The following is a 25,708-nucleotide window of genomic DNA, read 5'->3' on the forward strand; positions in this document are numbered from 1 at the left end:
CATAGCATCATGCATAGCAGAAGTGGCATCATCAATTATTTGCGACATATCAGAAATAATAGCAGGTAGTGGTGTTGCAAGTTTATTTAAAACGGAAGGCGAATCAAGTGCGGAGCTAGATGGCAGTATTGTACCTCCCCTCGTTATAAGAGGGAACAGTCTTGATTATATCATCCTTAAGATTCCTCATAATGATCAACAGATATAAATCCCAAGTGACTCAACAAATAGAGCTATGCTCCCCAACAACGGTGCCAGAAAAAGGTCTTGATAACCCACAAGTATAGGGGATTGATGACCCACAAGTATAGGGGATCAATCGTAGTCCTTTCGATAAGTATCAATATCAAACCCAATGAGGAGCAGAAGGAAATGGCAAGCGGTTTTCAGCAAGGTAATGTCTGCAAGCACTGAAATTGTCGGTAACAAGTAGTTTGATAACAAGATAATTTGTAACGAGCAAATAAAGATAATAGTAAATAAAGCGCAATAAGGTAGCCCAATCCTTTTGTGGCAACGGACAGGCCAAGACGGTCCCTTATAATAAGCAAAGCGTTCTTGAGGGTACACGGGAATTTCATCTAGCCACTTTCATCATGTTGGTTTGATTCGTGTTCGCTACTTTGATAATTTGATATGTGGGTGGACCGGTGCTTGGGTGTTGTTCTTACTTGAACAAACCTCCCACTTATGATTAACCCCCTCGCAAGCATCTGCAACTACGAGAAAAGTATTAAGATAAAATCTAACCATAACATTAAACATTTGGATCCAAATCAGTCCCTTACGAAGTAGCGCATAGACTAGGGTTTAAGCTTCTTTCACTCTAGCAACTCATCATCTAATAACTACTCCACAATGTATTACCTTAGGCCCAAAGATGGTGAAGTGCCATTTAGTCGATGTTCACATGACACCACTAAGGGAATCACAACATACATATCATCAAAATATCGAACACATATCAACTTCACATGATTTCTCCCGTGATCTCAAGAACAAAAGTAACAACTCACAAATGATAATCATGCTTAAGATCAGAGGAGTATTAAATAGCATAATGGACCTGAACATATAATCTCCACCAAATAAACCATATAGTAATCAACTACAGGATGTAATCAACACTACTAGTCACCCATAGGTACCAATCTGAGGTTCGGTATAAAGATTGAACATAAGAGATGAACTAGGGTTTGAGAGGAGATGGTGTTGTTGAAGATATTGATGAAGATTACCCTCCCCAGGATGAGATGGTTGTTGGTGATGATGATGGCTTTGATTTCCCCCTCTAGGAGGGAAGTTCCCCGGCGTAATCGCTCCGCCAGAGGTCAAAACCGGCGGATCTCGGGTAGTGGGTCCCGATCTATGCGTCAAGGCTGATGGTAACAGAAAGGAAGGGACACAGATGTTTACCCAGGTTCGGGCCCTCTCGATGGAGGTAAAACCCTACTTCCTGCTTGATTAATATTGATGATATGGGTAGTACAAGAGTAGATCTACCACGAGATCGTAGAGGCTAAACCCTAAGAGCTAGCCTATGATGGTATGAATGTAATTGTGATCGGCCTTCTAAGGACCAACCTCTCCGGTTTATATAGACACCGGAGAGGGCTAGGGTTTACATGGAGTCGGTTACAAGGAAGAAATATAATATCCGGATCGCCAAGCTTGCCTTCCACGCCAAGGAAAGTCCCATCCGGACACGGGCCGAAGTTTTGAGTCTTGTATCTTCATGCTTCAATAGTCCGGACGACGTACACAGTCCGGCTGTCCGGATACCCCCTAATCCAGGACTCCTCAGTAGCCCCTGAACCAGGCTTCAATGACGATGAGTCCGGCGTGTAGTTTTGTCTTCGGCATTGCAAGGCGGGTTCCTCCTTCGAGTACTCCAAAGTAATAATTGAACACGTAGACCATGTCCGGATCTGCAAGATGATCCTCATATGCAACCGTAGAGAGAATGATATTTCACAAATGCAATCTCCTGACAACTTTTTCCGATGATGTGACATGTCATTACGGTCGGATCATTATTCGATCCGTTTTCCCACAACCAGCTATAGCACATATTACGAGGCGGTTTCTTTGACACATCTTGTCGAAGCAGAGATCGTGTCCCCTTATCACGGGATTCTCATCAATACAGGTATGGGTAATCTCACCACGCCATTAATCGTGGCGCTTGGGAAACAAGCGATTCACAACGGACAAGTGGGGAGGCGCACCGCTCTCGGCTCCTCTATAAAGGGATAAGATTTCTCCATTTTGACCCACGCCTTCTTCCTCCTTTGCCCATTCTTGCCCCCTCGAGCTCCAACGCCCAAGCCCAAGTCTTCTCCGCACAGCTAAACATGTCCGGAGCAGGAGGCAAGTGGGTGGCTTCCACCGTCAAGGAGAAGCACATCGCAAATCTTCGGGCGGCCGGATACTTGGCAGCGGACATAGCGCACCGTCTACCAGACGCCGGGCAGGTCATTCCGACCCCAGGACCCCACGAGAGGGTCGTATTCGTCGCCCACTTCGTCCGTGGACTGGGATTTCCACTCCATCCCTTCGTCCGCAGGCTCATGTTCTACTACGGGCTAGATTTCCATGATCTAGCCCCGAACTTCGTCCTCAACATCTCGGCGTTCATCGTCGTATGCGAGGCCTTCCTCCGCATCCGGCCTCACTTTGGCCTATGGCTGGAAACCTTCTGCGTGAAGCCGAAGGTTGTAAGCGGCCAACAAGCGGAGTGCGGAGGGGCCATGGTGGGCATGCCTAATGTCACATGGCTCGACGGCTCCTTTGCGGAGACCGTAAAAGGATGGCAATCGGGGTGGTTCTACATCACCGAGCCGCGCGGCGCCAACTGTGCCGCGGCCCTCGAGTTCCGATCCGGAGCCCCCATGCGGCTCACCTCCTGGGAGAAGAAGGGCCTGTCCTGGGGCGATTCCACGGAGCTGGCCGGACTCCAGACATGCATCAAAAGCATGAAGGACAAGAACATCAAGCTTGTCAACGTGATCCAGGTCATGCTCGTTCGCCGGATCCTGCCCTGCCAGAGGCAGGCGGTCAATCTGTGGGAGTTTGTCCCAACTGAACACCGGACGCTCTAGAAGCTCTACAACATGACGCACAAAGGCGCATGGAAGGTGTTGTTCAAGGCCTCCAAAGTACCTCCTCCAACTTCCGAGGACCGCGGGCTGCACGCCGCACGGGCTCCTAGGCAGGTGAGTTCTCGGACTGACTCCGGACCCATTTCTCCCTGATATATTCATGGGAGTGCCTTAAGTAGTTGCGTATATTTGCTTCAGGACTATGTGGAGACAGCGGAGCAGGTCTACTATCCGGCTCCACTGCCGGAAGACCCAATGGATGCTCTCCTGACGGAGATGCTGGTCCCCACACCGTACAAGGCGCCGGAGAAGAAGGCCGAGAAGAAGGCTCCGGGGACCCGAAAGGGTCTCCGGCGTAAAGTTGTGCCAGAAGCCCCGTCCGAAGACGACGAGGCGGACTCCTCCCACGAAGGGGAGGAGGAAGAAGAAGAAGACGCCCCATCCGAAAAGGATGAGGAGCCCGAGGAGGCGGACCATGGGGCCGGAAAAGGCCCTCGGCGCAGGGCCGTCATTCCCCTGTCGTCTGATGACGACAAGATGGATTCCTCCCGCGGAGGCGGGGGGAATCAGGAAGAGATTCTACCTCCCCACACTGGGGGGGAGAAGAATAGGAAAGCCGCCCCAGGAGGGGAGTCCGGGGCGTCCAAGAAGGGGAAAGGGCCCCTTCCGGACTACTCCGCCATGACCGCTCTAAGCGAGGAGGGGTGGCTTCCCAGGGGGGCGCCCCTAGCACGATCGTAAGTGTCTGCATTCTATCATGACTTCACTTCACAGTTTTTGTATTTATAATGCTGAACATGTGTGCAGTCCGACCAGGGATCACCCCGAGGTATCCTCCTCCGGGTCCCTGAGCAATTCGGAGATGAATTTGCTTCCGACAGCCACCACTCCTCAACCCGCGGACAACACGTAGGTGTTGTCCCAAAGGCTCCCAGAGCGAGGGGAGGTGACTCTGGAGACGCCCCGAGGCGGGGTCCTAGACGTCGGACACGCGGGGTTCAAGATCCCCACGGATCGTGTCGACGAGAGCCATGGCCAGCCGGGCTCTCAACCGAACACAATTTCGGAACCTTCGATGGTTCCGGACTCAGGCGGGCGTCCCCTCGTTAGGGAGGGCGAGCCGTCTGTATCGAGGACTTCCTTGCGCATGAGGCGCCGGACTGTCTGCTGGAGGTGCTTCGCGGCGCTTCCATAGATGAAGAGCACCATACTCTCATGAGTATGGTGATTCGAAGGGTTTTGTCCGCCAAAAGCGGACTAACCGAAGCTTGCAACAGCCTCCTGACAGGCTTTGAGGTAAGTAATAAATATGTGCAAAAGTACCACCCGATAGGTAGTAGCCCCTGATACTCTATTTGGTGTTTGGAAAGAAAAACCAGACGGAGGGTCAATAATAATCCGCAGGAGTCTAACAATAAATATTTGTGTGTGTAAGCAGGTTGTGCTGCTTGCTGCTGTTGCCATACTGCCGAGGTTGCCGAACTGAAGCGGGACCTGGAGCAGGCGTAGGGAGAGCTCGACCTCACGAGGAGGCAGCTTGAAGAGAACAGGGGTAAGTGATTCCCGTCTCTTATGTATTTGAGGATATACCAAATTGGCTAGTCTAACGCCAAAGCGTCGTGACTGTGGAACATGGGCCACCGCCGAAGTGGCGTCCCTGAAGAAGGCGCTTTCCGAGGCCGAAGAAAAGGCGGCGTTGGAGTGTAAGGAGCGTGAAAAGCAAAGTGCTAGGGTAGGTGAGGTACAGCAAGAGCTCCAGGACCTCGGCAAAAAATGCGAGTCCGTGGAGCATGATCTGAAAGCGAAAGAGGCCGAGCTTGCGAAGGCCCTTGTGAATTTGAAGGACGCCAAGGCCGAAGCCGAGAAAGCACAGCAGGAGATCCAGGAGGCCAAGAAGATAGCAGCAGGTAAGAAGTTCTTTATGCAAAGCAAACATGTGGAGGAGGCGTTTCTTTTACTTACTCGAATTCGGAGCTCTCGAGGGGCATTCACAGATCTGCCATGCAGCGTATCAGACGCTACGGAGTTCTACCGTGCCCAGGAGGGGAACTCAATGGAGAAGCTATTCTGGTCCCAGTATGTTGGGTCCGAACATTCGATGCCTCTGAGTGACCAACTGAAGCAGTTTGTCGAACTCCACAGGGCGGCCGAACTGGCTATGAAAGGTTTCATAGTCCGGATGTGGCCTGGTGAGCTCATGCCCGGTAGCTACTTCGGCCTGATCAAGCGGATGGTGGATGCCTGCCCGCGGCTTGAGGTGATCAAGCGATCCATGTGCATCGAGGGTGCCCACCGGGCCCTTGCCCATGTCAAGGTGCATTGGGGCAAACTGGATGCGGAGAAGCTGGTCAAGGACGGGCCGGCGGAGGGCAAGGCGCATCACCATCCCGAGCTGTATTACGATGGCGTTATGAAGGGTGCTCGTCTCGTGGCTGACGAATGTACCAAAGACACCATTTTTGAATGAATTCACTTCTGTCATGTTTATATTTTGAGGACGAAGTTACTTGCGCTATGTAGCGCTTTTGTTATTTAAAATATTACCTTCTGTGCGGCTGTTTATAAAATCCTGAAAGTAGGCCAGTCGTCGGCTTCCGCCCCCATGTGGCTAGCACTGGGGTGTTCGTGGAAAACCCGGACACTCTTTATCCAAATGTTTGGTCTCTTCAGGAGGTGTCCGGCACAGCGAACAAGGCAATCGGACTATACGGCTTTATAACTTAGAAGTCTACAATTTCAAATTTCGGCGAAGCCCCTAGAATCCGGAAGGCCGAATCGGGGCGCTATGCACGCCTAGATCGGACGAAGCCGATATATCGCCTAAAGCGGAAAATCTTTAAGAATTTTAAGACCTTTCGAACAGCGACCAGCTCTTGCCACATCATGCCGGTCAGTTTTCGGCTTTCTCTACCGAGGTGCTCATCCGAAAGAAACAGGACACAGTCGCAGTAGTTCTCCCTGCGCTACCTTAGCCGATACAATGGAACGTAAGGCACCAAAACAAGGGAGCCGGGCTATCCCAACTGTAGACCCAAGACACGATTCAGAGATGATGCATATAGTGCTATAAGTTCGGGGTGCCGCACTGTTGAAAGTGTTCGGACTTTACTTGCCATATTACGGGGCGCCATTATAAAGCCCCTGGCAAACTGATCGTACCAAGATGTATGGATGCAATATCAAATAAATATTTATAAGAGAAAAAAAATGCTAAAATAAGAATAATAAGCTGACGCTATATATGATCTCCCATTGAAAAATAATACGTTTAAGCGTATGTTTATAATGGATGCATTAAGCGGAGATAAATAGGACTATTTGACATGTCCTATCCAAGGGCAGGCTGTGTACAGATAGATAAAGCAGGTATAATGATCGTAAGTAGATTCCACCTGGGTATTTCCTTCTGCGCACAACGTTTGTTGCCTCCTTGGGTGTCTCTCCCATGTGAGTCCGACAATTCGGCTCTTCTGAGGATTCTGCACTAACGCGGTGTCCTGAAAGGTAAGAGGGAAAGAGTATGAAGGTATTTAGCGGTTACCCGCATTATCGACTGAGTCATTAATGCGCCTCCGCCTATGCCCAAGGTATCTTGAGTGCGTAATTGTGTATGCGTGGCACAGATGCTGCTTTGGAGGGGCTTAAGCGGAGGCTGGACTATTAATCACGATCTTGACGTTCCTGATGATCCTGTTGCGGGGTGCTCCGGACTCGTTTGACAGTGCTCGAAGTTGTCGCCGGATTGGTTTGTTGGAGGAGGCCGCATTGTACTTCTGTCACGAGGGCTGCCGTATGCTCTTCTATTCGAAGGGAGCCGTCCATATTTCCATTGACAGTGATGACCCCGCGTGGTCCCGGCATCTTGAGTTTGAGGTATGCATAGTGTGGCACCGCATTGAATCTAGCGAATGCGGTTCGTCCGAGCTGTGCGTGGTAGCCACTGCGGAAAGGGACGATATCAAAGATTAGCTCTTCGCTCCTGAAGTTGTCCGGGGATCTGAAGACCACTTCCAGTGTTATAGAGCCCGTACAGAGGGCCTCTACTCCAGGAATAACACCTTTAAAGGTGGTTTTGGTGGGATCCTTGAAGGATCAATGCCCATCTTGCGCACTGTGTCCTGATAAAGCAGGTTCAGGCTGCTGCCGCCGTCCATAAGGACACGCGTGAGGTGGAATCTGTCGATGATTGGGTCTAAGACCAATGCGGCTGAGCCGCCATGACGGATGCTAGTAGGGTGATCCCTACGGTCATAGGTGATCGGACAAGCTGACCATGGGTTGAACTTGGGGGCGACTGGCTCCATCGCATAGACGTCCCATAGTGCCCGCTTCCGTTCATGCTTGGGGATATGGGTGGCGTAGATCATGTTGACCGTTTTCACCTGGGGAGGGGGGATTTTCTTTTGTCCCCCCATGTTCGGACGCCGGGGCTCTTCGTCATCGTCGCTGTGCATCCCCTTATCCTTGTTTTCGGCATTTATCTTGCCGGCCTGTTTGAACACCCAGCAGTCTCTGTTGGTGTGGTTGGCTGGTTTGTCCGGTGTGCCATGAATTTGGCACGAGCGCTCCAGTATGCGGTCCAGACTGGACGGTCCCTGATTATTTCTTTTGAACAGTTTTTTCCGCTGTCCAGATTTAGATCCGCTGAATCTGGCGTTGACTGCCGTGTCTTCCGTGCTGTCACCATTGTTCCATCTCTTATGTCTGTTGCGTTGTGGCTTGCCGTCCATATCGTGGCCATCTGAATTGCTAGAATGTGGCGTGATGCCGCTGCGAGCCAACCAACTATCCTCACCCGCACAAAAGTGGGTCATTAGTGTCGTGAGAGCTACCATGGACTTGGGTTTTTCCTGGTCAAGGTGTCGAGCGAGCCACTCGTCGCGGATATTATGCTTAAAGGCCGCCAGGGCTTCGGCATCCGGACAGTCGACTATTCGATTCTTTTTAGTTAGGAACCGAGTCCAGAATTTCTGGGCTAACTCTCTGGGCTGTTGAGTGATGTGGCATCAGCGTCCGGTGGTCGCACATATGTGCCCTAGAAGTTATCAAGAAATGCATCTTCCAGGTTTTCCCAGCTGCCAATGGAATTTGCTGGCAGGCTGTTTAACTAGTGCCGGGCTGGTCCTTTGAGCTTAAGTGGAAGATACTTGATGGCGTGTAGATCATCTCCGTGGGCCATGTGAATGTGGAGAAGAAAATCTTCGATCCATACTGCGGGGTCTGTTGTGCCATCGTATGATTCGATGTTTACGGGTTTGAACCCTTCTGGGAATTCATGATCCATTACTTCGTCAGTGAAGCAGAGGGGGTGTGCGGCGCCTCTTTGCCGGGCTATGTGGCTGCGCAGCTCGAATTGGTCTGGGTTGCTGTGTTCGGCCCGGCCGGACTTGTTGATGATGTATCTGGCGCGACGATCATCTCGAGCGTTGGGGCGCGCCCCCGCGATCCGTAGATCGATCTTGGCTGTCCTGCTTTATTTTCCAGAATGTCTTGCAGGTCTTGCCTGTTACCTTGAGCCGTGGTGTATCGGCGTGGGGGTGCGGGCTGGTATCCGGGCTGATATCCCGTTTTATCCCAGCCACGGGGTGGCCGGTCAGCTGTTTGGCGTTCGAGTCCATATTCCTTGGCTGCCAGGACTTCAGTCCATCTATCTATGAGCAGATCTTGATCAGCTTGGAGTTGCTGCTGCTTCTTCTTCAGGCTCCTCGCAGTGGCTATAAGCCTACGCTTGAAGCGCTCCTGCTCTACGGGATCCTCAGGCACGCCAAATTCATCGTCGCCGAGGCTAATCTCGTCTTCGGAGGGGGGGCATGTAGTTGTCCTCCTCCGGATATGCGTCCGTCGCCTGTTCTTCTGGGCTGATATGCTCATCCTCCTGTTCGGCCTGCTCGAAGGCGGGCTAGTCAGGGACATATTCTTCTTCGGTGCCATCTGGATTATTTTCGTCTCCGGGGCCGGTGTTGCTGTGGCGGGGCTTGGAGCGGCGCCGACGATGCCCCTGCTTTGTTTTTCTTCCCGAGGGGTTATCCTCCGTTGCCTCATCGCCATTTGTTTCTTTCGGAGTGTCCACCATGTATATATCGTATGAGGAGGTGGCAGTCCACCGCCCGGTGAGCGGTGGCTCCTGTAATTCTCCTACATCATCGTCCATAACGTCGATGTCGTTAGAGTCGTAGTCGAGCATGTCGGTTAGATCATCGATCGTGGCAATGAAGTGGGTGGTGGGTGGGCGACGAATTGCCTCGTCGTCTGCTTCCCACCCAAGCCGGACATAGTTTGGCCCAGAGTCTCCTGACAAAGAGAGAGACTTCAATAAGTTCAGCATGTCGCCAAAGGGCGAGTGCTGAAAAATGTCAGTCGCGGTGAACTCCATCACCGGAGCCCAATCAGGCTCGGCGGGCTCGAGGGCGCGCGGACTGGAGCCTACAACCGGACACGAGTCCGGGGGTCCGAGGTCACAGGCTTCCTCAGAAGTGAGACCTGTGTTCGGCTCCATCGCTGATGAGGGTACGGCCTGCGGGCTGGAGTCCAGCCCTCCGTCCTTAGGCAACGCAATCTGCCCCAGATTTAAGTCTGAGGCTTTTGCCGGGGTGATTTCCTGAGCAACTTCCGGCAGCAGGTCTAAGCCATGCTCATCGTGACTGTTCGGCGCTCCTGGCGCTGGCCCGAATCCATCGAAGATCAAGTCTCCTCGGATATCCACCGTGTAGTTCAAGTTTCCAAACCTGACTTGGTGGTCGGGGACATAGCTATCGATCTGCTCCAAGTGGCCAAGCGAATTGGCCCGCAGCACGAAGCCGCCGAGCACGAAGATCTGTCCGGGGAGGAAAGTCTCGCCCTGCAAAGCGTCGTTGATGACGATCGAAGGAGCCATCGAGCCTGACAGAGACGACACAGAGGAACTCTCAATGAAAGCACCAATGTCGGTGTCAAAACCGGCGGATCTCGGGTAGGGGGTCCCGATCTGTGCGTCAAGGCTGATGGTAACCGGAAGCAAGGGACACAGATGTTTACCCAGGTTCGGGCCCTCTCGATGGAGGTAAAACCCTACTTCCTGCTTGATTAATATTGATGATATGGGTAGTACAAGAGTAGATCTACCACGAGATCGTAGAGGCTAAACCCTAAGAGCTAGCCTATGATGGTATGAATGTAATTATGATCAGCCTTCTAAGGACCAACCTCTCTGACTTATATAGACACCAGAGAGGGCTAGGGTTTACATGGAGTAGGTTACTAGGAAGGAAATATAATATCCAGATTGCCAAGCTTGCCTTCCACGCCAAGGAAAGTCCCATCCGGACACGGTCCGAAGTCTTGAGTCTTGTATCTTCATGCTTCAATAGTCCGGACGACGTACACAGTCCGGCTGTCGGGATACCCCCTAATCCAGGACTCCCTCACCCCTGCCCAAGTTCTACCTCGAGATGGCGGCGCTCCGTCCTGAAAGTCCTCTCCTTATTTTTTCTAGGTCAAATGACTTATATACCAGAAGATGGGCATGGAGGTGGGTTGGGCTGAGCACAACCCACCAGGGCACGCCTGGGGCCTGGCGCGCCCTAGTGTCTTGTGCTCACCAGGTGCCCCCCTCTGGTAGTTATTTGATCCAGTATTTTCATATATTCCAAAACAATTCCCAGTAAATTTTCAGCTCATTTGGAGATGTGCATAATAGGTAACTCTAACGTAGCTTTTTCAGGTCCAGAATTCCAGCTGCCAGCATTCTCCCTCTTTATGTAAACCTTGCATATTATGAGAGAAAAGGCATTAAAATTACTCCAAAAAGCATTATTATGCATAAAAACAATATAAATAATAGTAGGAAATCATGATGCAAAATGGACGTATCAACTCCCCCAAGCTTAAACCTTGCTTGTCCTCAAGCAAAAGCCGATATCAAAAAACATGTCCACATGGTTTGAGAGAGAGGTGTCGATAAAAACAAAATACGGACATAGTAGCATGATGCTTATTATCATAAACCGCAACAAAATTTATCATAAACCTTTTATCATATAACTTCTATCATACAACTTCCTATAAACAAGTAACAATTGATCACATCATCGAAGTATAGAGCATAAACTTGATTGAAAACCAACAAACTATGTTCCCAGTCAACTTGGCAACTACAATTCATCATATTTTCAGGAAGGGTCACATGTCGGAGCCTTTTGGAAAGTCCACATACTCAACCATCTTTTAGTCTTCTATGATTGCTAACACTCAAAGCATACCCATGAGCAAAAAGTTTTGAACCAGACACATAGGAAGATAGGGGCTTATAGTTTCGCCTCCCAACGTATTCACCTTAAGGGTGATGTCAACAATAATAATCCATGCTCACTGACATCCAACTGGATATATGTGCCTAGATCTTTCCTCACCACATGATGCTTGCAAAAAATAAAATAAAAAGGAATATGGAAGAATACTTTGACTCTTGCATAAAAGTAAATACATAAAAGTAAAAGATAGGCCCTTCGCAGAGGGAAGCAGAGGTTGTCATGCACATTTTGGTTTGTATGCCAAATCCCTTAATGTAAAAGAACGTCATGTTATATTGCCCATTATGATAGCAACCTTTATTATGCAGTCTGTCGCTTTTATTACTTTGTCATCACAAGTTCGTACAACGCTCAATTTTATCTTACACTAAATGATCAAGCACATTTAGAAGCATTTTTTATTGCCTTATTGCACCGATGACAACTTACTTGAAGGATCTTACTCAATCCATAGGTAGGTATGGTGGACTCTCAAAACATGAATTTGGGTTAAGGATTGTGGATGCAGAAGTAGTATCTCTACTTAGTGTGGAATTTTTGGCTAGCAAAGATATTGAGCAAGCACCACATGTTGAAGGATTTATGACAATATAACTTCTATGTGAATATGAACAAACATAACTCATTACATTGTCTTCCTTGTCCAACATCAACAATTTTGGCATATAATAATTAATGGGGGCTCACAATCATAAAAGATGTCCAAGATATTGTATTTGCATGTGAATCTTCTCTTCCCTTATTAATTCTTTCATGAGTTGCATCATTGACCAATGCTATGTTTGTCACCTTTCAATAAATTTTACTACTTATACTCTTCCTTATGTGATGTCATTACTTACCATAATATTAGCATATGATAATTTTCATTTATTTACTTTATTTGGTTGCAACAATGAAGTAAAGAAGCAAAAACTCAAACTAAACTTTATTATATAGCCCTCACTCGATTGCATAGATAGATAGATCACGGAACTAAAACTCGAAGATAGATCATACTAAACTTTTATTCAAATAAATCACAAAATAACTATGGATCAAACTAAGAAAGGTAAATGTAATAAAAGTGATGGTGATACGACACCAGGGCGTCTCCCCAAGCTTGGCACAAGACAAGGGGATTTCCCATACCCGTGTACTCAAGTCTCCTTTGGTGGGGAAGATGATGAAGGAGGTGATGTAGAGGTAGTAGGTTTGTCCTCCGGCTTCCAGGGCAAGGGCTCACCATCAAAAGACGATCCACGAGTCTCCCGAGTCCTCCAACTGGCAGCTAAACTCATACCTTTAAATCTTGCTTCACACTCAGAGACTTGGTTTTGAAGATCATAGATTTGGCTTTGCAGAAAATTGATTTGCTCGTGGAAGGTGAAGACGATGTCCTTCATGGACCGACCATCCACCATGTGATCACGGGTGAATTACATGATCATGGAGTGATTGGTGCAAAGTCCACGCTCCACCATCCCTTGACACTTGAAGATGTCTTGTTCCACTGCCTCTAGCCTCACCTCCACGGTCACCATCCTCTTGGGCCCCTGAACATCCCGGATGTGGAGCACCCCCTCGCGCATCTCAATAGCTTGATGGTGCTTCACCACCTCCGACAAGTACGGGTTGACGACCCTCTCGAAGAATTTGTCCTTGGAGGAGCTTGGTGGAGCCATGGAGATCTAAATCTGACAAGAAAACAACATGAGAACAGATGATTTTTTTGTGATGCAGTGTTCAAATCGATCGGGGGTATATATATAAAGATTTTTTTATCTTGGGAAACAAGAATATGGAAGGAAAACGGAGTCGGGAAGGTGCCTGAGGTGGGCACAACCCACCTGGGTGCGCCAGGCAAGGCAGGCACGCCCTGGTGTATCATGCCCTCCTTGGTTGCCTTCCTGGTTATTTCTTATTTTCCAATTTTTTGTAAAATTCCAAAACTGACAGAAAATAATTTTGTGGATTTTTCGGAGTCCGTTTACTTACCGTATCATGTACCTCCTATTTTTCAGGATTCTGGAGTGTTCAGGAAGGTTTCTTTTATGTGTTCCTCCGATGTCATGGTTCGGATAACATTGCTTTCAACATTAATAGGCATACCTGAGATGTAATGTTTAATTCTTTGTCCATTAACCTTCGACATTATTAATCTTAATAGCTCTAGAGCGATAAACCTCTTCAATAATATATGGTCCTTCCCATTTGGAGAGAAGTTTTCCTGTAAAGAATCTAAAACGAGAGTTGTATAAAAGAAAATATTCTCCTACTTTGAATTCCCACTTTTGAATTCTTTTATAATGCCATCTTTTAACTTTTTCTTTGAATAGTTTGGCATTTGCATAAGCTTGGGTTCTCCATTCATCTAGTGAGCTAATATCAAATAACCTCTTTTCACCGGCAAGTTTGAAATCATAATTAAGTTCTTTGATTGCCCAGTATGCTTTATGTTTTAACTCAAGAGGCAAATGACAAGCTTTTTCATAAACCATTTTATAAGGAGACATACCAATAGGAATTTTATAAGCTGTTCTGTAGGTCCAAAGTGCATCATCCAATTTCTTAGACCAATTATTCGGGACCTATTGACAGTCTTTTGTAATATTAGTTTTTTTCTCTATTGCTAAGTTCTACTTGACCACTAGATTGAGGATGATAGGCTGTGGTAACATCATACTTAGCAAGCATTTTACGGAAAGCACCATGAATAAAGTGTGAACAGCAATATGATAGTAACGGTAACAATAGCAATTTTGTAGTGATTATAACAACAGCAATGACAAAAGTAACTTAGCAAAGATAATTATATGAAAAGCTCGTAGGCATTGGATCAATGATGGATAATTGCGTTGGATGGCATTCATAATGCAACAGTCATTACCTAGGGAAACAGAGAACTAGCTCCAATTGATCAATGTAATGGAGGCATGTATTCCGTATATAGTCATTTATGGAAAAGAACATGCATGACATATTTTGTCCTACCCTCCTGTGGCAGCGGGGTCCATAAGGAAACTAAGGAATATTAAGGCCTCCTTTTAATAGAGAACCGGAACAAAGCATTGGCACTTAGTGAATACATGAAATCCTCAAACTACAGTAATCACCGAAAAGAATCCCAATTATTGTCACCTTGGGGTATGCGGATCATAACACGTAATAGGTGCATACAACTTGCAAGATAGGATCATGAACACACATATATTCATGAAAACATAAAAGGTTCAGATCTGAAATCATGGCACTCGGACCCTAGTGATAAGCATTAAGCAAAGCAAAGTCATAGCAACATCAATCCCAGAGCATAGTGGATACTTGGGATTAAGCCCTAACAAAACTAGCTCGATTACATGATAAATCTCATCCAACCCATCATTGTCCAGCAAGCCTACGAAGGAATTACTCACTCCCGGTGGCGAGCATCAGGAGGAAGGTTGATGATGACTACGGCGTCAAATCCCCCTCTCCGGAGCTCCGGACGGACTCCAGATCAGCCCTCCCGGTGAAGATCAGGAGGTGGCGGCGGCTCCATATCATAAAACACGATGAATCCTTCTCTCTAATTTTTTTCTTGGCGAATAGGAATATATGGAGTCGGAGTTAGGGTTGCCGGAGGTCCAGGGGGGCCACAAGCTCATAGGGCCCGCCCCCTCAGCTTGTGGCTCCTGGGTGCGCCCCTCCGGTATATTTTCCACCAGTATTTTTTATATTTTCCACAAAAATTCTTTGTAAATTTTTTGGTCAAGCTGAGAACTTTGATTTCTGCACAAAAACAACAATTCTGCTGAAAACTGTGTCAGTCTGGGTTAGTTTCATTCAAATCATGCAAATTAGAGTTCAAAACAAGAGCAAAAGTGTTTGGAAAAGTAGATACGACGGAGACATATCAAACATCCGCCTTTGGGTCGCCTCCCAGGCGACTCCGAAGCATCCCATCCACCAACCTCTCAGTGCCGCCTCATCGGATCTCCCACGGACTGCTACGATCGGGCACGCACACGACAACTCGCCTAGGAGGCATGCGTGCATGCTTTGTTCGACAAGCGTTGGATCGACGTCTGTGGTGAGCAGAGCGATGGGCTTTAATTTGTCTGTTCTGGCATCGCCACTGGAGTGTGACCCGTTGTCTTGTCGTCGCCATTGGCAATGTGAAGACCCATTTCCTGTGGCTAGTGGTGACCCCCATCCACCTTGGGTCTGCCTTGGCTCCTTCATTACCGCGTTAACCAAGGTGTTGATGGGGGGATCAAGGCGGTCCAGTTTGAAGAAGACTGGATAGGTTGTGGAGGTTCCATCTCGGATGCTCGTATTGAGTCGAGTCGAGAGCAGTTTGAGATTCCAGAGAGCATGCATTGCGGATCAGAAGAAGTATGTATGTCAAATGTTTGGCGTTTTGCAGTAGTGTTCGCGACATGTGGGGGCGGCTACACTAGCAGACTTCGTTCTTGGCGGCGCTCTTTGAGTTTCGCGTCTCAGTTTCCGGGGTGAAAACCCTAAGTCTGGCCTTTGGTGGTTGTACTTGGCAATGGCGGCTCCTAGTAGTTTTTCTTCTTGAAGACATTGTGTGGAGATGAGACATTCTCGAGGGTGAAAATTCAAGATCTTACCTTGCTGGTTAGATCGCACGATGACGATGTTTGTGCATTGTTACCTTTCTAAAGACGTCGTTTTGGAGAACCTTCTTTGAAGTCTAGGTGTCATCACCACTGGTCGTGCTCTTGTTGCTGCGAATCTCTATTTGCTTCGGCGGGGTCTTTGTTTCCTTTTTTTCTTCCTCTTTTGTTTTCTTTTGGATGTGTGCATCCGTGATGTTTAGACTTAATTTAAGCATTACATTGTTACAGATGCCGGGTGTATATGGTATCATCATGATATTAATATATTTTCTTTATAAAAAAATGTCTGAGTTTTACTTTGTATTTTCCTTGGGAAGAAATAGTGGATATGTAACACATTCTGCACGGCGGCACTACCCGGAAAGAACACACACTTTACACACGGCCAGTGCGAAGCATTGATTCTCCAAATCTTGGTTGGTATGTGCCTCTGGCAGCCCTGTCCCGGCACCGCATCACAAAGCCGCCCGTCCTCGGTCGGTCGGTCGTACTTGTACACTGGCCTCGGCCTCGGCCTCTACATAGACAAAGCAGAGAAGCCAGCGACCATGGTCCACTCCCACATCCTCCGTCTCAGTCGCGTCTCCCCACGCTCAGAAGTGGAAGCGTTTTTAAGCTGGCGTGTGTGCGAGGTCTGAACTCTGGACGCGCGCAGAGCTCCCAGAGCGCGGCAGCGGCGGAAGGCGCGAAACCCCTTTGACCAGAGCCAAGCAACAAGGACACCCAATCCGGTTGGTACCGGGTGCTGATCTTCTTCCCGGCTTGTTCTTGATCGTCTCCGTCAATCTTTTTTTTTGTCTTTGTCCTTTTGTTCTTAATCCCGTGCGTTTCTTGCTCGTGGTGCGCCAGTGCGAGCTGGGGATCATGGTGAAGGAAGAGGAGGTCATGGCGGAGGCCGGAGGGAGGGGGTACCTGGACATGCTTGGCCTCGGGGAGGAGGCCATGGCCGACTACTTCCTCTGCCTGTCCCCGTCCACCTCGTCCCACCTCTCGTCCGCCGCCGTCTCCACCACCACCACCAGCGCCAGCACTCATGCGGTCGCTTCTCCCACCTGCGCCTCCTACCTGCAGCCTCCTCCGGCGGCGCCGTGTCACCAGGTCCTGAGCTTCGGCGGCCGGGCGGAGCAGCAGTACCACGGCGGCGACGTCTTCGGGTTCCAGTACTACTACTACGGCGGCGCCCACGCGGTCCCGGTGGCTGTCCCGCAGAAGTCTAGCCCGACCACCGACTGCTCCTCCTCCATCTCCTCCATGTCGTCCTCGCCCACGGCCACCGCCGCCTCGGCCATCTCCACCTCCAAGCCACAGCCCGCCAAGGTGCGTGTACAGTGTGCTGCGCGCGCTACCAACTCTGTCAACATCCTTTGCATTGTTAATTTTCTGGTGAATGTTCTTCCAAGATTAATCCATGGTTGACCGGTTGTTGCCAAGTTATATCCATCTTTTTTGCACGATTAAGTTAACTGATGGGCATGTTAATTCTTGTTCTTCAGAAGAGGGGATCAAGAGGCAGCAGCGATCCCAGAAAGGCTGCTCCAGCTGCCACCTCAAACAAGAGACCCAGGGTGAGTTGTTCTTGCGCTAATAAGCTGATCAGTTTAAGATCAGGGTGTTTTGACGAACGGGTTTGAGTTCATGGTCCGGTGAAGAAACGAAGATGAAAAGTAAAAACTTTGTGCTTGTGCAGGCGAGGAAGGAGCGGCTCGGGGAGAGGATCCTGGCGCTGCAGCAGCTGGTTTCTCCGTTCGGGAAGGTAAGAAAGACAGTGAAAAAGGAGATCGCAAAAGCTGGCAAAGCCTTTCGCTTTTGGCGATACGCTCTTTATCATCTCCTCTCTCCATCTGCTGTACGTGCCTGCCTCGCCTGCCTTTCCATGCCGGTGCAACGCTGAAATTACCCGCGATAAAATCTGCAACCATTGCCCCCTCCCACTGCTGTAAAAAACGCACGCAGATCAGCTACTAAGCGGTCAAAGAAGCGTAGGCTGACACGCACGCGTTGTTAACACATAGTATCACTGTAGACTGTAATTTCCTCTTACTTGCAAATTTGCATGCTGGACTGATGTAGACTGTAGTCGCAGATCCAAGTGGTCAAAGACCCACAGGCTGACACACACACACACACACACCCATTGTTAACATTACATCACTGTAGTTTCCTTTTGCTTGCAACCATGCATGTTAGACTGATAGTACAGTAATTAAGGCAGACTATGGGTCATTGAAGCTGCTGTCTCTCCTCTTTTTGACCCTTTGACTGACGGGTGGATGATACGTGAGCTGCTGCTGCTGCTGCATTGACCCACCTAACCTAACCTAACCTGCCGCTGCCGTTGCCGATGCAGACCGACACGGCTTCCGTCCTGCACGAGGCGCTCGGCTACATACGCTTCCTGCACGACCAGGTTCAGGTACGTACGCACCGGCTACGTAGGTACCGCTTCCGCGCCGCATGCATGCTAACACTGTCGTTGCTTTTCTTCTTCCTTGGTTGCTGTCAGGTCCTCAGCTCGCCGTACATGCAGCGCCTGCCGCCCTCCTCCGCGCCGCCCGCCCCACTCCCGGTAAGCTACCCGGCGCCAGCGAAGTTTTACCGCGGCGCTTTGTGTCCCGTCGCTGTCTGGTTATGCGTACGTGATCTGACGTGTGGTTTTATGTTTATGTGCGATGCGCAGGAGGAGGCGGTGGTGGAGCCGGGCGATCTGCGGAGCCGGGGGCTGTGCCTGGTGCCGGTGTCCTGCATCGACCACGTCGCCGGCGGCAGCGGCAACGGCGCCGACGTCTGGTCGTAGGTGCCGGCGATGGGCATGCCGGCGACGGCGGAGGAGGAGTACGCGGTCGCTGCCGGGATGCTGCGCGGGGACCGGGAGCATCCTCCTAGCAGGCGGCTGGCCTAGCTTAGCTCCAGTTGCATTTACAGCTTCACCTTGGTTTACTACTCTAGAGTACTTCAGGTCGTAGGCTCCTCGGGGTTAATCCGTGGTAGGACTCCATGAGCTTCTTTTTGCCGTTCTTTTGGAGGCGCTCTGTGGGTGCACGGGCCGTGGCCGTGATCCATGTAACCATGTTCCGGCAGAAAGGTGGCTCGAACCAAGTGTGCATATGCAGCGGTGTTTCCGACGTTTTTGTAGCAACGCTGCTACTCCAAATTCCAACTTGGGTTCAGCGTCGAAAGACTCGTCAGGGTTTGATGTGGCCGAGACCCGAGATGCTCGCTCGGACACGATGCCACGAATGGCTCCGTGCTGTCACGACAGGCAGTGAATTGTAGTGCTTGTCCGAAGGGTTGTGGACGGACGGACGGCAGGCTTTGATATCTGTGTTTAACTTGTGCGCGTGGTCGTGTAGCTAGGCGGCTAGTCTGGTGTCTGGCTGTGTTTATGCTAGGGAGCGGTGCGGCGACAGGCTCCGGTATCCGTGGTCTGCATCGGGGATACGCTCCGTCAGATCATGAATATGAATTTTTTTAGAGAAAAGGCAGGAGCCCGACTTTATAAATAAAGCCACCAGGCAGAGTATATCACCAGCACCCGACACCCCCGACACAAAAACAGAGTTTAAACACCAAGGAAGTTAAGTAGCATTACAAGGCCACCAGCCTCACATGGCACGCAGGCCAGCATAGAACTAGATATCGCAAAAGAGATGATCAGGAAGCCGTCCTCAAAGATCGCCGAAGAAGGGCAGACGCCGTAGATTTCATCTTAGATAGCATGGCGTCAAAAGCCTGGAGGTCCTCCTCTTTAGTCAATAATCTCCACTGCTGCAAAAAACCATTGGCTTTAAATAAGCAATTGACAGGGTTAGCCGGAAAGATACGCTTAATCGAGAACTTATTCCTAGTAGTCCACAACGACCACCCTATCGCAGCGCAGCCAACTAAGAAAACCCTTTTAGATTGTCCACATAAGAGATTGACACACTGCCTCAGGTCTTCAAAGGAGGAGGGGAACCAGTTAACATGCAGCCAAAGTCTGATGCAGCACCACATAAGTTTCGCTAAGGAGCAATGAAAAAAATATGTTCGGTGTTCTCCAGCGCCCCACATAACACGCATCTATCGGAACCCGGCCCGTTCCTTTTCTTAATCTGGTCAGCCGCCGAAAGCTTACCGCGAACAGCTTGCCAAAGAAAGATCTTGATCTTAGGTGGGATTCGAGCCGACCAGATATCTTTGAACTTGACCGAGTGTCCACCAGGGATAAGCTTAGAATAGGCCGATTTAACCGAGAAGCGCCCCGAGGAGGAAAGGGGCCACACCACGGAGTCCTCTTCCTCCGAGAGCAGGGGGAAGCAAGCAGTAAGGCGCTGCCAATCTTCCAACTCTACAGGGGAAAGAGAACGCCGAAAATCTAAAACCCAACCCTTAGCCGAGAGCTCAAAGATAGAAATCTCAGCATCATCACAGTAAGAGAACAAAGCCGGAAAAGCAACCGCCAGCGTGGAATCCCCGACCCACCAATCAAGCCAAAACCGAGTGGACTTACCGTTCCTGACAACAAACTTGACAAGGGACCGAAAAATCGGCCGGACTTTAACCAGTTGACGCCAGAATTGAGACCCACCAGAAGCAGGAGCAAACATAGGGCTCGAGGAGGGGAAATATTTAGCTTTTAGGATCGAGAGCCAGGTCGGAGGTTCCTCAAGAGTCATTATCTTCCACCACCATTTGATCAGGAGACAGTTATTCATAACCCGCGTATTAATAATGCCAAGGCCCCCTTTGTCCTTGGGGCGACATATAGTGTCCCATCTGACCAACCTATATTTGCGTTTATTATCCGCAGCATTCCAGTAGAAAGCACCCCTATGCTTGTCGAAACCAGAATGAACCCCATTAGAAAGAAGATAGAAGCCCATCAAGAACATTGGGAGTGAAGAAAGACAAGAATTGGTAAGGGCGACCTTGCCCGCTTGCGTATTATATCGACCTCGCCAAGGTAATACTCTGTTGCCAACTTTGGTGACCACCGGGGCGAAGTCTTTCGCCAGAAGCTTAACCGGGGAGATGGGAAGGCCTAGATACTTGAGAGGAAAGGACCCAAGAGAACAGTTCAGAAGGTGGGCCACCCGCTGCGCCTCCAGGTCCGAAACCCCAGTCACAACGACCTCACTCTTGGAAAAATTGATTTTAAGGCCTGAAAGCGCTTCGAAGCAAAGCAGAAGGAATTTCAGATTGGTGAGACTGTTCTCATTGAGCTCCATCAAAATGATAGTGTCGTCCGCATATTGAAGATGAGAGATGCCATGAGGGATAAGGTGAGAGCTCACCGGGGTAATATGACCGGCCAACGCAGCTCGAGAAAGGATGCGAGATAAAGCATCAGCCACAAAATTGAAAAGCAAAGGAGATGCTGGATCCCCTTGTCTGAGACCCCTACCGTTAGCAAAAAACTTGCTAGTTTGACCATTGACAGCCACAGCCGTGTGTCCACCAGAAACCAACTGCATCAGGCGGTGCATTACAGGCCCCTCGAAACCCTTAGCCAGAAGGACTTGCCGAAGAAAGTTCCAACTCACCGAATCGTAAGCCTTCTCAAAATCAAGCTTAAGGACCACCGCCTTGGTCCCTCGAACCCGCAGGTCATGTATTATCTCATGTAAACAAAGCACCCCGTCCAAGATGAACCTCCCTTTGATGAAAGCAGACTGGAAAGGGCTAATGGTCCGATGCGCTATGGGAGACAGCCTAGTGGCCATGCCCTTAGCAGGCATCTTGGCAAAGTTGTTGATTAAAGCAATAGGCCGAAACTGGGAGATGAGATCAGCGCCCTTGATTTTAGGTATGAGGGTGAGGACAGCGTAGTTAAGTCTAGACATGTCAACAGTGCCCAGCCAAAACCCTTGGATGACAGCAGAGATGAGGCCTTTTAGTTGGGGCCAGAACTGTCGAAAGAAAGGGATGGAGAAACCATCGGGGCCTGAAGCCGCGTTAGAGTTGGCAGTCCGAATAGTGTCAAAAATTTCCTCCTCAGAAGGGGGAATAAGCAGGAGCTCATTATCAGCGGGCGAAACCCTATCAAGGGGGGCCCAGAAGCCCGGGGCAAGCGAGAATCCGAGGTCTGGTTTAGCCGCAAGCAGATTAGAGAAGAATTGTACAACGTGCCGAAGAATGACCGATGGGTCCGAGACCCTAACACCATCAATAATGAGACTATCGATCAGGCATCTACGCCGTCTACCATTCGCAATGGCGAAGAAGTAAGCCGTGGGCGCATCACCCTTAAGGGTCCAATTAATCGTGCCCCTTTGCTTCCAATAAACTTCCTCTTGGCGGTGGATATCCAGAAGCGCCTTCTCAAGGCCATACCGAACTTGCCACTCGGCCTCCGAGAGCCCACCATTATCCGCACGGTTGTCAAGAGCGCTAATTTGGGCGCCCAGCCTAACTTTATCGCGCCTCGCCTCAGCAAAGTGGTTCTTGGACCAGCCCCTAAGAAATTTGCGAAGGAAGTACGAGACATGATGCCAATCATCCATAGGGCCAAAGGTACGGTGGGGAGAGATTAGACAGTCCAAGATCTTCTGAGCCAACATACTAGGAAACCCCTCCACTAATAGCCAGGACGCATCAAATTGGAATCTTTGGCAGCCACTGGGACGAAATCCGTCGTCTAGGATAAGGGGAGCGTGATCAGAGCCAACAATGGGGAGGGCACGAAGTGAGCATCGAGGAAAGAGACCATCCCAAGCAGGGCAGATAAAAACTCTATCAAGAACCGAGCGAATCGGACACGCCTGTCGATTAGTCCAAGTGTAACGGGCCCCAACCCTCGGAATTTCACGAATAGCCGTATCCCTGAAGGCATTAAAGGCCGCAGCCAACACCAAGAAAAATTGGCAGAGCTCTTATCAGAAGGGTATCTTAACAGGTTAAAGTCACCCCCAATCGAGAGGGGGAGCTGACAGGAGTCTATTTTAGTAAAAATCTCATCCAAGAATATTTGAGACAGGGAATGATCAGCCGGACCATAGACCACCATAAGTTCGAGAAGGGTATTGTTGGAACGAAGGGAAACTACCACACTAGCCCAGTAAATGCCATGGTCAAAAGCCACAAAATCGAAAGTATCATTATTAGTGCCCAAGAGAAAGCCACCTGACTGGCCAACGGAGGCCACAGAATTCCACCTGAATTTATCAATCCCAGCAATAGCCGAAAGTTCAGAAGGAAAGAAGGATGGTTTAAGGGTCTCAACGAGGCCAATAAAATCAATTTTTTCGGCACGCACTAAATCCTTCAGTTGGTCCCTGCGCCCCCTAGCGCAGAACCCTCTGATGTTCCAAAATAAAGCCTTCATCTGAAGGAGAGGTTTTTAATTCGAAGACTCGACCTGCACGGAGCCTTGCAGGTTTTAGCACGTTTCCCAGCCCCGCGTTTCTGAACCGGAGGCACCTGACCCCTGTCAGCCTCCTCCGGTGCCCCTCCGGCCACAACTAGAGGGGCAGACACCCCAGCACCAGCCTCCTTGGCCTTTGCAATATCAGCCTGGGCACGCTCATTAGCACGGATCAACTGCAACAAAGAGGAAGGGGAGCCCAAGCTAGCGTCTAAACAAATCCCCACATCATCTAATATCGAAATGAGGTGCTCATCGGATTGAGAGGGTAAAACTAACCTAACAGGAGACGGAGCCAAAGGGGGGGGACGGAGATGGGAGCGAGCCCGAACCTGAGGGAGGAAGATCGCGCGCCGCCGCACGCCGAGCCGCCCGATCCACCACACGTTCGCCACTGTTGGAGACACGGCCACTCTTGCGAGCGGTGGAGGCAGGGGAGCGAACAGGCACCGGGGGGGCCCGACCAGGAGAAGCAGCAGCCGAAGACGGGCCCGAGGCCGCCCCCAGATCCACCTCCAGTCGGCGACAGAGCCCAGCCGCAGACTGCCTGGAGTCCCCCGAGGCCCTGCTCTTCGCGGAGAACTTCTTCACCGAGGACTTCTTCCTCTTTTTGGCCGTCGAAGGGCCCACCGGAGGTAGGTCTTCAATGCCGGAGAGCAAAGGGGAGGTGGGGCGAGCGGGCAGGTTGGAGCACGCCGCCGACAGGGGGGTGCCCTTCGATCCACCCGCAGCCGCCGCCCACCCTCCACACCAGGCCCCGAGCCCCGAACCCCACCACCCGCCGGAGCCGGAGCACAATCCTTCATCAGTTCTTGCTCAGCAGGAGACAGCCCATCCCACGCAGACTGGGTGAAACGAGGATCCGTACCATTCAACGAGTCCTCAAGACCCCCACCACCCTCCTTGCTTTTATCACCATCACCCGAGGCCGGCGAGGGGAGGGGGAGGAGGAGGGGAGTCAGAGCCTGGGGCACCATCCACCCGGACCCGAAGACGAAAACCACCAGCCGCCGGGAAAACATCAATAGTGCCACGAATGCATATCGGGTCCACACACCACACCCGAAGCCGAGCTGGTCCAAGAACAGATAGCGAAGCTAGGTCAACCTCAATTGGTTTCCCAATCAGCACCCCAAAAGCCATCAGGAAAGACGAGGTGCGCATGCTGGGAGGCACATCATCCACTAACACCCAAACATCAGATAGAGAGGAAATGGTCTTTGACCCATTGGAAGCAGCTTTGACCGAGACCACAAGTTGGTTCAGAGGAAGTGTGAAGCTGGTGCAGGAAGACATCATGCGAAGACTCTCTTTAGAAGGAAAAGTGGCCGCAAACTCGAAATCAGAGAGTTGGCGAATCTGCCAATCCCAACCACCTTCATCCCACAAACGGAGTTCGTCCAGGAGGGCTTGCGGAGAGATGCGCTTGTCCTGAACAGAAATGACACCAACATTGGACAGCGAGGGGTTGGGGGCAGCAACAGGAACTTCCTTGTCCAGGGCAAAGAACGAGCAGCCAGGGAGGCCGATACCGTAGTGGATGAAAGAGGGAGGCTTGACCCTACTTTGGCAGTCCACCGTGAGGTGACCGTCCTCCCTACAGATGAGACAGAACGGAGGATTCTCGCAACGGGATTGAAAGTGGCCAGGGCGATGACACGCGAAGCAGGTGAGGATGGGATTGGAAACCTGGGAGTGAGAGGAGTTGCGGCTCGCGCCACGAGAGGGCGGCGGGGGAGGATGCCATCACCAGGAGGACCACCACCGGCCCCAGCGCCAGCGCCACGCCCCGCAGCCGCATCGAACGGGCGCCGGACAGGGGCCCCCGAGCCGCCACGAGGGACGAAGCGGGACGGCCCGCCACCGCCCACCGCCGGCGCCCGCGGCGGCCCACCCGAGGGGGCAAGCGAGGAAGGAGACGAGGAAGGTCCCGAAGAACCCGCCCAGCTCCCCCGCGCCGCCTGTTCCCAGGGATCGGCCACAGGCACCGGAGCAGAGGGCGCCAGGGGCGGAGGTGCCGACGGCCCAGATCCAGACGCACGAGGGGACGCGGCGCCCGTCTCCGACCGCGAGGCCTGGAGCTTAGCGCGGAGCAACGCCTCATACTCCAGATCCGCATCGGCGTCACAAGATCCATCCCGCCCCCGCTTGAGACCAGAGACAGCCTCACTGGAGGACCCGCGGGAGCGATCCATCGCAGCAAGTCCGCGGCAGAAGCAGGCCCACATGGCCCAGTACCAACCTGAGGAGCCCGACCCACGGCCCGGGGCACCAGCGCCAGCCCCGATCCCAGATCTAGGGTTAGCGCCGGCGCCGCCGCCGCCGGGGAGGGGAGGCCCACGGACGGCGGCGAGCCAGGGCGAACCGCCACCG

General features: G+C 50.8%; 1 protein-coding gene across 2 annotated transcripts; it reads left to right on the top strand.

Moving 5' to 3' along the window:
• The first annotated feature begins 16,516 nt into the window (after window positions 1-16,516).
• On the top strand, window positions 16,517-19,098 carry LOC123117010 (transcription factor bHLH113). Of its 2 annotated transcripts, none has more exons than XM_044537866.1 (7): window positions 16,517-16,724; window positions 16,843-17,310; window positions 17,487-17,558; window positions 17,681-17,746; window positions 18,341-18,406; window positions 18,497-18,559; window positions 18,671-19,098. In XM_044537866.1, exons 2-7 carry the CDS (start codon window positions 16,858-16,860, stop codon window positions 18,785-18,787), a joined length of 837 nt encoding a protein of 278 aa, XP_044393801.1. In that variant the 5' UTR covers window positions 16,517-16,724; window positions 16,843-16,857; the 3' UTR covers window positions 18,788-19,098. The 2 variants fall into 2 exon arrangements, with proteins under 2 accessions (XP_044393801.1, XP_044393802.1); XM_044537867.1 differs by having other exon boundaries at window positions 16,519-16,735.
• The last annotated feature ends 6,610 nt before the right edge of the window (window positions 19,099-25,708 follow it).

The sequence above is a fragment of the Triticum aestivum genome, chromosome 5B (assembly GCF_018294505.1).
Source record: "Triticum aestivum cultivar Chinese Spring chromosome 5B, IWGSC CS RefSeq v2.1, whole genome shotgun sequence".
Classification (NCBI taxonomy): domain Eukaryota; kingdom Viridiplantae; phylum Streptophyta; class Magnoliopsida; order Poales; family Poaceae; genus Triticum; species Triticum aestivum.

Excerpts from the sequence above, each read along its gene's own strand:
- LOC123117010 (XM_044537866.1), top strand. The coding sequence starts at position 16,858 with ATGGTGAAGGAAGAGGAGGTCATGGCGGAGGCCGGAGGGAGGGGGTAC. Across the intron at positions 17,311-17,486 it reads CCAAGCCACAGCCCGCCAAG|AAGAGGGGATCAAGAGGCAG; the intron begins GTGCGTGTACAG and ends CTTGTTCTTCAG. Across the intron at positions 17,747-18,340 it reads TGGTTTCTCCGTTCGGGAAG|ACCGACACGGCTTCCGTCCT; the intron begins GTAAGAAAGACA and ends TTGCCGATGCAG.